This window comes from Balaenoptera acutorostrata, chromosome 3 (genome assembly GCF_949987535.1).
Source record: "Balaenoptera acutorostrata chromosome 3, mBalAcu1.1, whole genome shotgun sequence".
Taxonomy (NCBI): domain Eukaryota; kingdom Metazoa; phylum Chordata; class Mammalia; order Artiodactyla; family Balaenopteridae; genus Balaenoptera; species Balaenoptera acutorostrata.
Genome location: NC_080066.1, coordinates 167,738,893 through 167,753,648, shown reverse-complemented (window position 1 = coordinate 167,753,648; position 14,756 = coordinate 167,738,893). Strand labels below are relative to the sequence as shown.

Genomic DNA, 14,756 nt, shown 5'->3' with positions numbered 1-14,756 from the left:
TTGCTCTCTCCCCTCCCCCACCTCCTACGGCCCTGCCTACCCTGCGAGGTCACTGTCTGGGAAGGAAGAGCAGTGTCAGAAGTTCTGCAGGTAGTGAGGCTGCCGAGGACGCCAGCTGGGTGTTAACGTCCCCTACTGTGACTGTGTTACTGTCAGCTTCCCCTTTCATGGCCCTTAGCATTTGCCTTATGTAGTGAGTTGCCCCTATGTTGGGGGCATAAATATTTACAATTGTTATATCTTCGTCTAGGATTGATCCCTCGGTCATTATGCAGTGAAGAGTCTTTATTTTACTTTATTTATTTATGCGATCCGTCAGCATTAGCTCGTTTAATTCGGTGATTACCCTATGGCGTAGGTAGCGTTATTACTCCCAATTTACAAATGATCACACTGAAACCAGACATACTAAGTCACACGCCGAAAGCTCACCCACTAAGCAGCAGCCAAGAAGCATTCAAACACTGGAAGTGTGGTCCCGGAGCCCATATGCCTAACCGCCACTCTATGCTAATCTTTACCAGGTACATGTGCTGATATTAATGTCAGGATCAACAGCAGCTAACATTTAGGAAGTGCCACCTGGCTTTCGAAACTCCTCACACGTAATAACTTATTTCACCTTAATAAGAACTTAAGAAGTCGATACTGTAATAACTGCCATTTAACAAATGAAAAAATTGAGGCACAAAGACACTAAATAACTTGCTCAAGGGTACACAGCTGGGATTTAAGTCCAGGCAGGACTTAATTACCACACTCTTTTATTTCTCTACAAGCAGGGTAATCATTTTACATGATAAACTTATGATGCCCATTTCATGGAAGAAACTAAGACTCTAACCTGCCAATATTAAGTAGCCTGCCCAAGTCAAAAAGAAAGGGGCTATCTGATATTTGACATCAGACAGTGTCAAGAGGTTTTGGAGAATAACTCTCACCACAGTGTTCCAAAAGTGGCAGCAGCCAGTTGGTCACTAGATGCTCGTGGTATTCTCTGTTGCGTGAGGCCTTGGGACCAACAATTCCTCCTCCCTCAACCCTTGCTTTAAAAATTCCCCACTCAATGTTGGGAGATGCCTACAAATTCCCTGATGTCCCTACCTGGTAATGGATGACATGCTGGACTTTAGGAATATCCAGGCCCCGAGCTGCCACATCTGTTGCCAGGAGAACACAACTGTGGTGGAGAGAGAAAGCTCATTAATAATAACTAACGGCTATCATTTATCAAATTCTTACCACTGAGTACTCTAAACACAACAATCCTTACAAACACTATACGAGACAATACTATTACATATGTCCCTTTGACAGATAAAGAAGCTGAGGCTCAGAGAGATTAACTTCCCAAGGTATATATATGGCTGTTCAGTTGTGGAGCCAGGATCCAAACCTGGTTTTCACTGGCCGCAATCGACAAGCCACACTCTGCAATAATAAAGACTACCTCAAGTGCATTAAATGGGGCCATACTCTAGGTCGGTGACCTCATCTCCTATCACCCTCCCACTTAATTCCCTCCAGTCACACAGGCGTCCTTGCTCTCCTCGCTCTTCCTCAAACATGCCAAACCTGCTCTTGCCTCCCAGCCTGTGCACTTAGTGCACCTTAGGCCATAAAGGTCTTCCTCAGATATTCACATTTCCTTACTTTCTTCTACTCTCTGCTCAAATCTCACCTTATGAGAAAAGCCTCCCAGACCACACACCCACAGTCTGCACAACTCCCTATACAACTTTACTTCTTAGCACTTAGCACCACTTGACGAACTGCATACTTACTTCTCAGTTTATTACCTCCCTCCCCTGGGATGTAAACTCCATGACAGCAGGGACTTTGTACTACTCACTATTCTATTACCAGCCCCTAGAACAGTGCCAGGTTCACAGCAAGCACTCAATAATATGTACTGGGTGATGTTTCTTAATGTATGTGTAGTTTGAGGGGAGTCAAAAGCACCTGACGTATGTCTTAAAAACTTAAGATTTTAGGCCCTTCAGGGTCCCCACTTCCTGTATCTCTGAGATAGGGCTGCGGAATATGATGCAAACTAAAGTTTGTAAAATATTAAACCACCGCTCTAAGTCAAGGTCAGCAAACTTTTTCTGTCAAGGGCCAGAGGGTAAACTATTTTTGGCTTCGTGGGTGACGTCTGTTGAAACTACTCAACTCTGCCATTATAGCACAAAAACAGCTATAGACGATACATAAATAGGCCTCGCTGTGTTCCGATAAAACTTTACTTATAAAAACAGGCAAGAAGCCAGATCTGGCCCATGGGCTATCGTTTGCCAACTCCTGATCCAATGAACCACTAACTCTACTTACTAACATTCAGAGGGAAGTGAACCACTTGTTCTTTAAACTAATCTGTAACCGGTAACCTGACAAAACAATGTGGGCAAAAGCCAATTTAAAGCCCAGCTTCCCAGGCCCTCATTTTGACAATCTGCCCCGTGCTGCCTGCCTGACCATCACTCTGGCCCAAGAGCAGATGGACACGACAGCGTGAGCTCCGCAGTCTGACAGGCTGGTCTGAGGCCCAGCTCTACCACTTCCAAGCTGAGAAACCTTGGGCAAGCTTAAGTGCTTTTCTAAACCTTACTTTTTTTAATCTATAAAATAAGAATAATGACAAGTGGTAAGTATTAAAGCTAACATTTAGCAAGCTCATACCATGTGCCAAGCACTGTTCCGAACACTTCAAATGCATAAGTTCACTTACTCCTCAGAACAACCCTCTGCCATAACTTCTATTATTATACTGATTATGAGAAAACTGAAACACAAAGTAATCTGACCAGCTAGAAGTGACACAGCCAGGATTTGATCTCAAGCAGTCCGCTTCCAGTCTGTGCTCTTAACCGTGACTCTATTCTTCTTCTCAAGGATGTTACAAGTGAATGAATGTAATAATGTATCTAAAATGCAAGCACAACACTTAATCTGTTGTTAAGTGTTCAATAATAATAGGTATTATTGTCACCATTACTCATTATTAAAGAAGTTTCTGTTGGGCATTCCCAGCAACCAAATGTACTAGATGAGAGTAAGCCTGCCTCACGCTGTGCAAAAAAAAAAAGGCTACCTTCTACCGATAAGGCTCCCACGAGAGAAGGTAGCTTCCCACCATCCTGGTGACCTAGACCCAATGGCTAATCTGTGCGCAGGCCTGACTTACTCCTCCAGATGGGCAAACTGCTCCAGGTTTCTGAGCCTCTGCTTCTGGTGCATGCAGGCATGTAGGGTCAGTGGCATGATATCCAGGACTTTGAGGAGCCCAGAGAGGCGTTTGATGCAGGAGATACTGTTGGCAAACACTAAGGTGCGGCCTGCATACTGCATCAGGAAGTAGTACAGATATAAGTCTTTCTCATCAGTCTCACAATGGATCTTGGTCTCTGTAAGTGTCTCTACCGTGGCCTCCTTTCTTGTAAGGTCGATGACCTTGGGCTTGCCCCTCATGCCAATCTTCTGCATGAGGAGGTCAAGTTTGGCAGTTTTGTCAATTTTCTTAGCGTGCTTCTTGTGAAGGATTCGAGCAGGAGCTTGATGTACCAGGGTCAGCGTGGCCGAAAAAACAAGTGTCTGTCTCTTTGGGTTGTACTGGGAATCACTGAGCATCTCTAGCAGCTTTGAGAGCTCAGCAAAGTGGCCTTTCTCAACCATGCGGTCAGCCTCATCGACCACCAGGCACCTACGGATCCAGACAGACCCACATCACCTGGTTAGCAGCAGGTAAGAGGAGTCATCCACAGCATACTCTACCACCCCACCACCCCCAGGGCCCTCAACCAATCTCCCTCACACATGCTCGGTTTTCTAAAGGCCCAAGTCTGGCTAGTACCACACCATGGCACTTTGTAACAGGGAGAAGGCACTGCACACTGTACCATGTCACCTCAGGTCCGCTTCAGAACAGGGGGTGGGGGCAAGGGGGAGGTACTGTTTCTCACCTGAGCTGCCGAAGGTTGCTCAAATGAGGGTGCTTTTCTTTAACTAGCTCCCACAGCCGGCCTGGAGTGGCAATCACAATCTCAGGCTGACGGTTCAGCATCCTCTGCTGTTTCTGTGTGGACATTCCACCAACCAAAATAGCAGTTTTAATGCCTATGGTACACAAAACAAAAGGGACACTGTTATTCAGACTAATTGCTCAGTTCTTCCAACGCTGACACAGGCGCCCCCAGATTAGTAAAGGCTGCCAGTCACCAGCACAGCTCCCCTCTCCAGGGGGGTGCTAAGAGCTGGCTTGCCCTGTTGATGCCATTGCTAGAGGGCTTACCAGGTCTTCTATATGATCTAGGCCCTGACTATTTCCCCAACCTCATTTTTTTCTACTCTTTCCCCTCCAACCACACCAGTAGGGCTGGATTTGAACCCAGGCATGGTGACATCCAAAGCTCTGGAAAAAATGAGCAGTGGTGCACCACAGTGCTGGGAAAGATGTAACTTGTAGCTGTGACACACCTCCCCTAGGAGTTCCTGCCCATGCCCCTCAATTAAAATTAAACTGAATCTCCTCTGATGGCTAGTGTTCTCTTCTCCTCTCTAGTGGAGGACTTCGCAAGGTAGACAGTATGGAAGGAACACAAAGGATCATGCAAGCAAAGCGCTTAGTAAAGTGCCTTGTAATACACAGTCAGAGCTTGATAAGTAACTGCTCCTTTTACTATAAAATTGAAACCCCGACTCTGCAGCCTTTCCCAAAGAATTCCCTGAAAAAGTTAAGTTCTAATGCCCTAAGGCAGGAGTCAGCAAACCTTTCCAACAGTAAACATTTTTGGCCCTGTGGGCTAAATGGTCTCTGTACAATTACTACCTCTATTCCGCTCTGCATTGGTGATGCAAAAGTGACCATAGACATATGAAAATAAGTGGGTGTGGCAGCACTTTATTTACAAAAAAAAAAAAAAGAAACCCAAACAGTGGTTTGCCAAACGCTGCCCCAAGTATCTACTGTATCCAGTAAGTTAACCAATTTCCTATGCAGCTAGAATAGCATTAGCTATGTGTTATCCTTGGGAGAATAAAGAATGTGTCACTCAAACAGTTTTCTGTCGGGCTTAATTCTCTGGCAGGAGAGAAAGATTCCCCCTAGAGGGCGGGCACAGCTGATTCACCTCTGCCACCCCAGCTACTGGAATCCTTTCAGGCAACATTTATTAAACGGAATTAAACCTCACCTGTAAACTTGGCCACAGCATCAATGTGTTGTTTGACTTGAACGGCTAGCTCTCGAGTGGGAGCCAGAACCAGTCCAAGCAGAGGACGCCTTGGATGTGCAATTCTGCCACCCAATTCTTGTTTGAACTTTCTAGTCTGCTCTTCATCAAGCTTGTCCTCCTTGTTTTCATCCTGTTTGGGAATGGGCGTCTCCCTGATCAGGGAAGAAGGTCCTTCACCGGCATCATCATCATCATCATCACAGGAGGGCAGCACCTGGTTTGAGACTGTAGCTCCAATCTTGGCTCTTGCCTGGCTGCGTGGTGCTCTAGCCTTCGCTCCAGCCTCCCTGGGCAGTGCTTCCAATCTCAACAGGCAAAGCTCCAGACTCAGTTCCAGCCCTGCCTGGTGATCCTGTCTCAACGCCAGCCTCATTACTGGTCTCCCCAAGTGGTGCTCCTGTGTTACTTAGAGCTGGGATAGGCTTCTTCTTCACCTGCCACTGCAGCACCGCATGAATCATTGGAATGGCAAAGGCAAGAGTTTTCCCACTTCCTTAGAAGCAGAACAAAAAACAAACAAAAACAGTGTCAATCAACAGATGTACATACTTTTGCCTGAGGTTCTATCCTTTACACGGAATGAGGGACCCTGACATAGCCAAGTGCCACCCTGACCAATCCAAAGCTCCTTCTACCCTACACAGGTACAGCACCCCTACAGCTCTGCAACCAGAGGGCACCTGTAATTAGGAGTCTGAGGAAAAGTCTGACAGACTGGCATTGCGGGCTGAGGTCACCAATAAACTACAGACAAATGTCCAAACAATGAAACCCTAAAGAGATGGGCAAGTTGTGTGTGTGTGTGTGTGTGTGTGTGTCTGTTGCTGTTGTGAAGGAACACAAAATTGAAGGGTAAGGAATGAACATCTGTACAATACTTTCCCAAAACCTTTCTCTGGTGGGGAAGGAGGGAGTAAAAGAAAATTTTCTTAGTTTTCGAGAAAACTTTAAAACTTCTGTCTATGCTTGAACATTTTCAAACTAGCCTTTGAACGTATATGGAGCCCAAGTATTCACACCATCTGTGTGGACAAAAACAAACAAAACAAAACACTTCAAGCTGAGAATTTAAAGTGGTTCCAAAATTAAAATGCCTCAAGCAGAAGCAAATAAGTGATCTCTTTATGAAGAAACTTTTATCACAGAACTCAAAGAACTCTCAGAGGTAATTTTCAGAGGAAAATGAGCATCTCTCAGGAACGAGGTACTATAAGCAAGAACTATAACAACAACAAAAAAGAAAGCAAAAACAAACTCATAAAACTTCAGATAAGAAAAACAGCACTTTTCATCAGAAACAACAAATGCTACAAAACAGTGCAATGACATCTTTATCTGAAGACCTGGGGAAAAAAATCTGACAATCTACAACTCTACACTTAGCAAGAATCTCTTTCAAAACAAAATGCAAACTGAAGACTTTTGTAGGTATACAAAAGCTGAAAGAATTTATCATCAGCAGACCTAGTATACAAGAAATATTAAAGAAAGTCTTTCATGTAAAACAAAAGATGATATTCGCTGAAAATCTGGATCAACACGAAGGAATGAAGAGCACCAGAAACGGTGACATGGATAAATATTAAAAATGTCTTTTTCTTATTAAAACTTCTTTAAAAAATAATGGATTATTTAAAGCAAAAATAATAAAAATGTGTTTGGGGATTTCTAACACATAAAGTATAAAACAAAAAGCACAAAGCAAAGAAAAAATGGAATTATACTCTTGTTAACGTTCTTGTACTACATGTAAAGTAGTATATTATCACTTGAAGGCAGAGTATGATATACTAAAGACATCATCTGCGAACCCAAAAGCAACCTCCAAAAGGACATAACAAAGAGTTATAGCTAATAAGACAATAAAAAGATAAAATGGTATCACAAATATTCAATCCAAAAGAAGGTAGAAGAGTAACAAAGGAATAAACAATAGTTGGGAAAAATAGAAAACAAATAGCAAAACAGATTAAAACCCAACCATTATCAATAATCACATGAAATGTAAATGACCTCAACACAATTAAAAGACAGATAGTTGGATTAAACAGCAAGACCCAATTGTATGCTGCCTATAAGAAACTCGCTTTGAATAGAAAGATATAAATAGGACAAAAGTACAAGTATGGAAAAAGACACACCATGCTAACATTCATCAAAATAAAGCTGGAAAAGCTACATTAATAACCTGACAAAGGAGATTTTAGAACACAGAATACTTCAGGGAAAAAGAGGGCCTTTTCATAATGAAAAAACTGAATTCATTTAGAGGATACAATAGTCCTAAACATTTATGCATCTAATAACAGGGTTTCAACATTCACAAAACAAAAACTAACTGAACTGCAAGTAGTAAACTATCACTCAAGAAAAAATAAAAATATTTCTAATATGGTAAAGTAATTAAGTTCATAATTAAAAACCATCCTATACAGAAAAGTGCAAGCACAGATGAATTCTACCAAATATTTAAGGAAGGAAAATGCCAATTCTATACACACTCTTTCAGAAAATTGAAGGGAATACTTCAACTCACTCTGAGGCCTGCATTACTCTGATTCCAAAATCAGTCAAAGACATTACAAGAAGACAAAACTACAAACCAATATCCTATTAACAGAAATTCAAAAACCATTAACAAAATTTTAGCAAATCAAATCCAACAATGTACAAATAATACACTGCGACTAAGTTCAGTTTATCATCATTATCAACAAACTGAAAATAAAAAAAACATATATCTCAATATACGCAGAAAAGGCGTTTAAAAGAACACAGTAACCATTCCTGATAAAAATCTTTCTGCAAACTAGAAACAGAAGAGAATTTTCTCAACCTGACAGAGGACAAATAGGAAAAAACCTACTGCTAACATCACACTTAATGATGAAACACTGAATATCTTTCCCCAAAGATCAGGAACGAAGCAATGATGCCCACTATAGCACTTCAATTCCAGTTGTACTGGAGTTTTAGCCGGTGCAACACATAAGACAAAAATAAACAAAAGGCACCCAGACTGGATGAATAATCATCTTTGAAGAAAATCCTATATAATCTTCAAGAAACCAGTTGATGGTACCAAGTTGCAGGATACAAGATCAATATACAAAAATGCAGATTTCTATTTATTAGCATCAGAAATAGGAAATCTTAAATTACCATTTACAAAAGCATCGAAAATATGACGTACTTAAGGATAAATCTAATAGATGTGCATACACTGAAAACTACAAAGCGCTGCTAAGAAAAACTGAAGACCTAAAAAAATGGAGAGCTATACCACATTCATGGACTGGAAGATTCTATATTGTCCAGATGTCATGTCCTCAGTTGGCTCTATAACCAATGCAATCCCAATCCGAATACCAGCTGACTTTTTTGTAGAAATTGAAAAACTGACTTTAAAATTCACCTTGAAACGCCAAGGGCCTAGAATAGCCAAAATAACTTTTAAAAAGAACAAAACTGGAGGACTTATGCTACCTGATTTTAAGACTTATTCTAAAGCTGCTGTATCCAACATAGTGACGTATTGGGAAAACAGTAAAGATAGACAAATAGATCAATGGCAAAGAAAAGACTCCAGAAATCGACCCACACCTATATGGTCACTGATTTTCAAAAAAGATGCAAAGGCAATTCAGTGGAGAAAGAGTAGTTTTTCAACAAACGGTGCTGGAATAATTAGGTAGCCACATGCAAAACAAAACCAAACCTTTGATCTGTATTTCTCCCCATAAAAGTTAACACAGGAAGGATCAGACTGAAACACAGAACCTAAAACTAGTAACACTTCTACAAGAAAATATAGGAGAAAATCTTTGTGATCTTGTGTTAGGCAAAGGATTCTTAGGTAAGCACATCTGTAAAAGAAAAAGTGATCACTTAAACTTCATCAAAATAAGTAACTCTTGCTCTTCGAAAGACACTGCAAGGAGAATGAAGAAATAAGCCACAGACTGGGAGAAAAAAAAGCACATCACATATCTGATAAAGGAGGTGTATCTAGAATATATTATGAATTCAATAATAGGAAAACCACAACCCAATTAAAACATGGGCAAAAGAACTAAACAGACACCACCAAAGAAGATAATATGGATACAATTAGGCACTGGAAAAGACGCTGCTCAACGAGTCACTAGGGAAATACCAATGAAAGCCACCAGGAAATATCACTAAAATTTTTAAAGTCTAAATCAAATTAAAGACTGACCACACCAAGTACTGGCAAGGACATGGACCAATCTGAACTCTCATAACCTGGTGATTATGTAAAATGGTACAATCACTTTGGAAAACTCCTAAAAAGTTACATTTACCATAAGACCTAGCCATTCCACACCTAGGTATTTACCCAACAGAAATCAAAGCATATATCCATACAAAGACTGATACACCAATATTTATGATAGTTTTACTTGTAAATGCCAAAAACTAGGAAGAACAGAACTATATCCATCAATAGATAAACAAACTGTACTCTATCCATACAGTGGAATACTACTCATCCATAAAAAGAAACGAACCATTGGTATTTGCAGTAACATGGCTGAACCTCAAAGTATGCTGAGTTAAAGAGCAGACACTCTCCCTCCCCAAAATACATATTGTATGATTCCATTTTAAAATTCTGGAAAATGCAAACTAATTGATAGCGATAGAAAGACTATCAGAGGTTACCTGGGGATGAACAAGGAGGGGAGCCTAGGTAGGGAAGGAGGGATTATTAAGGGGCCCAAACATCTTTTGGGGGTGATGGATATATTCATTATCTGCATTGGCAGCAGTTTGCCCACAGCCCCAAAAGTCTTTGAGACTAGGACCTGTGGATTCACAGCATTCCATAGAAATAGCCTGATAGGAGCTGTGGTATAAATCCAAATGTCAATCTCTAGCCACAGTGGCTCACATCTCTCCTCTGCCTTCCGGAAACAGACTTCCAGGCCTCTCTGCACATACCAAAGTAGTGTAGCCGAATGCTTAACAGCACATAGACCTAGTCTAGAACTATTCAAGCACTACCGCTTTTCAGTGGGGCAGTTTTAGGGACACTGTCTACCCTCTATGAGGCCGAGTTTCCTCTTCAGTAAGATGGGAATAATAACGGAACCTACCTCAGGGTAGTTTTGAGAAACTGAGTTCATGCAGGTAACACAGGGCGTGACGTATTTTAAATGTTAAATAAATGTTCTAAGCTATTACTGTTACCTCCATCCCCCTTTCCTGGCTTTTTCTCCCTCTTCCATTTTTATGACTCTTATACAGGACCTCACCTCAAGTTTCCTGACCACACTTCCAGAAATCCAAGGCACAGAGTGTCTAGATCAGGGGTCCCCAACCCCCAGGCCATGGACCGGTAGCGGTCTGTGGCCTGTTAGGAACCAGGCCGCACAGCAGGAGGTGAGCGGCCGGCGAGTTAGCGAAGCTTCATCTGTATTTACAGCCGCTCCCCATTGCTCAAATTACTCCCTGAGCTCGGCCTCCCGTCAACATTATGGTGAACTGTATGATTATTTCGTTATATATTACAATGTAACTAACAGTAATAGAAATAAAGTGCACAATAAATGTAATGCACTTGAACCATCCTGAAACCACCACCCATCCCCTTCCGTGGAAAAACTGTCTTCCACAAAACCGGTCCCTGGTGCCAAAAAGGTTGGGGACCGCTGGTCTACATGGTCTAGCTCTGAAATGGAGCAGGACCCTATGGTCCTCACCTCCCATGTCCTCTGCCTGCCTTTGTCTGTGGAAAAACTTCAGCCAAAGAATAAGTTTAATCAAAGAAGTGAGAAAATGCAGAAGCAAAGGAAAGCAGTCCAACAAGACCAAATCATAAAAGTTTAGTCAATAAGCATAGCTAAGGACCTTTAGTTCCTTCTCAAGGGCTATAGATAATATTCTGAGCCATATCCTGTGAGCTGTCTTGTAGATACCTTCTGTGTATCTACAGATAAAACGCCCACCAGGTGGAAAAAGTTAACTACATGATGACCAGACTGTAGCCATGACATAACCTGCCATTCCGAGAACTGGCCTCAAGAAAATGGAAACAAACCGACCCTGGAACTGAAGATTGACTGTACTTAAAACAATGAAGACGATGCTGGTCAGACCACCAATGACCAATTTCAAGATGACTGTCAACAGCTGACTCTGCTGTTTCTGCATGCGGCCCCCTCCCCTCCATCTATAAAAGCTCTTGTCCACTGGATGGGGGCGGGGGGTCGGCCTTCAGACAGGAGCACCCCCCACCCTGCCCCCCCACCGCCCCCGTTGCCGGCATCCAAAATAAAGCTAACTTTCCTTTCCACCAAGCTGGCCTCTTTATTGGCTTTTGAGCGGCGAGCAGCTGGACCCACTTTTGGTTACAGTTCTATGCCATACAATATAGTAGCCACTAGCCACACACAGCTGTCACATTCTTAAAAGGTGGTTACTCTAAACTGAGATGGGCGGCAAGTTGAAAATACACATCAGAGTCTGAAAACAGTATAAAAATAAGAATGTAAAATATCTCAATAATTTTACATTCATTGCGTACTGAAATATGCTATGTAGTTGGTTAAATATATTGTTAAAATTAATTTTCACTTTCTAAAAACCTTTTTTAATATGGCTCCTAGGAAATTTTAAGTTACATATGTGGCTCACATTACATATATATTTCTATTGGTTATTGCTGGTCAAGTTAGACTAATAGCTCCAGGCTTGTATTGCTCTTTCCCCCATCAGTAGTTGAGTCTCCCCAGGGTGAGTCAACCTGTCCTGGCTTCACAAAGTCTTAGATGGCCCAAGGAATGAGGGATCTTCAAACAATGCCTAGTCCCAACAGTCACCTCCTGCCCAAATCTGCCTACCAAATCCACCCAAAGGTTATCACAAACGCAAATCCTTCCAATGCCAATAAACTCACCAACTCCCAACGCAGCCCTTTTTATCTTTGGACAACTCTTGCGAATGAGACACTTCTTCCTTATACTAATGAAGATCTACCTCTCCAGAGGGCTGATCTTAGCCCTACTTTACCTCTGAGCCATTCAGAAAAGGCTCAAGACCTGGAAAAAAACTACCATTTACAGATCACTTACAATGCACTGTGTAAATTTTAGTTTACTATTGTTTTTTGTTACTCGTTTGCTATTGTGTAAATGTATAAATTTAGTAGGCACTTACATTTAACCCACATAGCAAAAGAAGCAGGTACTGTAGTTGTCCATCTCCATTTTATAATAGGGTCTACAGGGCGCAGAGAAATAAAGTGACCTGCCTAGGGCACCAATCAGGAAGTGGCCTCTTTCAACCCAGAGCTAGCCGACCTCTGAAAACCTTCACTCAACAGTGCTTTTGTGGTCATGCCCCCAACATTCCCGTCTCCCAGCCAACCAGCCTGTTAGCAGCCACAAGCTCAATCCAGAAGCAATCTTGCCCTGGCCAGATAAGGATGCCCTTACCTGTCTCAGCAGCCCCAAGGATGTCCAGTTTGTCACGAATGGCAGGTGCCAAGGTCAGAGCTTGGACTGGTGTGGGCGCAGAGAAGCCTAGGAAGCTGAGCGCTCGGAGAACTGGCTTGGGTACAAACAGATCCTTCCAAGCTGATACATCTGCCTTGCGATCACGCATTTCAGGCATCCACGTCTTTGCTCTTTTGGGCACCTTTGGAGTAGTACCCTGGGGAGGCTCTGATTTTTTTTTCCCTTTCTTGTTCTTCTTTTTTGGAACCGTCTGGGCCGGGCTTTCTGATGCCATCTCCCCTACCTCTGGATCAGGACAAACTGTGCCATCTCCCTGGGGCCCTGGCTCAGTATCTTTGCCCTCAAACACTTTCTGGGCACTGCTTCCTTCAGTTTCCACAGCTCTACTCTTCTTCAACTTCATCTTCTTCTTTGAGGAGGTAGACTCTCCTTCCTCCTCTCCTTCTGAAACAGCTTGTGACTTTCTCTTCTTGGGCTCCTCCTTTGAGAAGAGACTGGAGGAACCCTCCCCAGAGGAGACCAACTGATAATCCATCAGTTCCTCAAAGCACACCAAGTCATCCATCTGTCCGTTTGCAAACATATTTGGGTCAATCTTCACCTGCTTCCATTTTCCCACAACTCTGATGCCCTTCCTCTGAATTCTGCCATAGTTTGGTGGCTCTGGCCTCGATTTTTTCTCTTTCAGCTTCATGGTTGCTGAAAAGGAGAGAAATGTTCCATTAGATTGGCAACTGAGAAGCACAGGGTTCTGAGGCAACAGATAGTTTCTAAGCAGCCTACAGAGTATCACGCCCTGCAAAGAAGTGAAGACACAAAGATGGCTCTAACGCTGATGCTGCCAGCTAGAGAAGATCAAAGAAGGAAAGAAATGTACCCGCAGAGCGGGCAGCTTGGCCTGCAACAGAGGGGACACAGGAGGTGTGGCAAAGACACATGAGCGAGATCTGGTGTGCATTCCAGATGCAATGACGACCGCTCGTGTGCCCTTGGCAGCTCCTGCTTAATCCTCTCTGAACCTCAGCGTTCTCATATTTTTAAAAGGGGGGAGGGGTTTACTAGCTAGGTCACAAAATGTTCTCTGCAATAAATAACATTCTCTAAAGCATGGTGGGTGAAGCCTGCCACTCCCAAGCCACTCTGAAGGTTGAATAAGAATCTGAGGGGGTCGCTGGAGGGTGGGTGAGGGGGACAGCTTTATTAAGAGTGCACAGAGCCTTCTTCCTTCTCAAGCCTTGCCCCAAGAGGGCAGATGCCTTTGCCACCACTCTGACCTTTGCCAGATGGCTTAAAACCCAACCAGCTTTTTCATTACCTTTTAAGTGATTTAAAAACAAGTGATCTATGCACAAGTCGTCAGACTGGAACTCGAGCCACGTTCTCCCTTTTCAGAAAGGCCGAGAAAAATAGATCCTGTGGAAAGACAAAGGGAAACCTTGGTTCAAATCTGGACCCGTCACTGGCCAGCTCTGGGTCTGGGGTGCACGTATTAATCACTGTGAGCCTCGTTCCTCGTCTGGAAAATGGGGATGATGAGGGTGTGTGTCTCCTTGGATCGTCACGCGAAGACAAAAAGGTGACGCACGCCCAGAACCGCTCAGCATGGCGCCCCGCCGGCAAAGCAACCCAGAGCGCAACGAAGGTTCACCCCCATCATGGGCTACGCCGCGATCACAAGCAACCCGGATCAACGATGGGGCGAAGGGAGGAGGCACATGGGGGCGAGGACGCGGACTGCGACCGAGAGAGCAAGCGGGGTGGGGGTGGGGGTGGGGTCCCTCCTCCTGGCGCCCGGCCAGGAGCCCGGCGCTGGCGCCTCGCGTCAGGCACGAACCGGCTCACGAAGCAGAGAAACCGAGGGGCCCCCGGCGCAGGGTCGACCAGGCCGCTTGACGAGGCCGGCGGCCGCCCTCTCTGGTCCCGAGAACACAACGGCCTGGAGAGCCCCGCGCTGGGAGGCCGCCTCCAGCTCCTCTCGGGTGCCGGCTCCGGCCCCGGCCCCGCTACGGCTCCGGCCTCGGTACTCACCGTAGAGGGACGCCGA

General features: G+C 43.8%; 2 protein-coding genes across 5 annotated transcripts in view; both read right to left on the bottom strand.

Moving 5' to 3' along the window:
* Window positions 1-2,879, bottom strand: part of LOC130707583 (cyclin-Y-like protein 1) — an 88,768-nt gene extending 85,889 nt beyond the window's left edge. For 3 of the 4 annotated variants that reach the window (XM_057542722.1, XM_057542723.1, XM_057542724.1), the window contains exons 1-2: window positions 2,805-2,879; window positions 1,105-1,180 (exon numbers count right to left, since the gene is read on the bottom strand). The gene's annotated coding sequence lies outside the window, so the exon portion shown is untranslated. The remainder of the gene's footprint in view (window positions 1-1,104; window positions 1,181-2,804) is intronic. The other variant, XM_057542725.1, reaches the window with a different exon arrangement.
* On the bottom strand, window positions 879-13,408 carry LOC130707582 (ATP-dependent RNA helicase DDX24-like). The gene is given in 6 exon segments (XM_057542720.1): window positions 879-1,180; window positions 3,185-3,700; window positions 3,960-4,113; window positions 5,190-5,542; window positions 5,544-5,724; window positions 12,692-13,408. Coding segments are annotated over 6 exon segments (2,019 nt in total). The 5' UTR covers window positions 13,407-13,408; the 3' UTR covers window positions 879-1,080.
* Window positions 13,409-14,756: the final 1,348 nt, after the last annotated feature.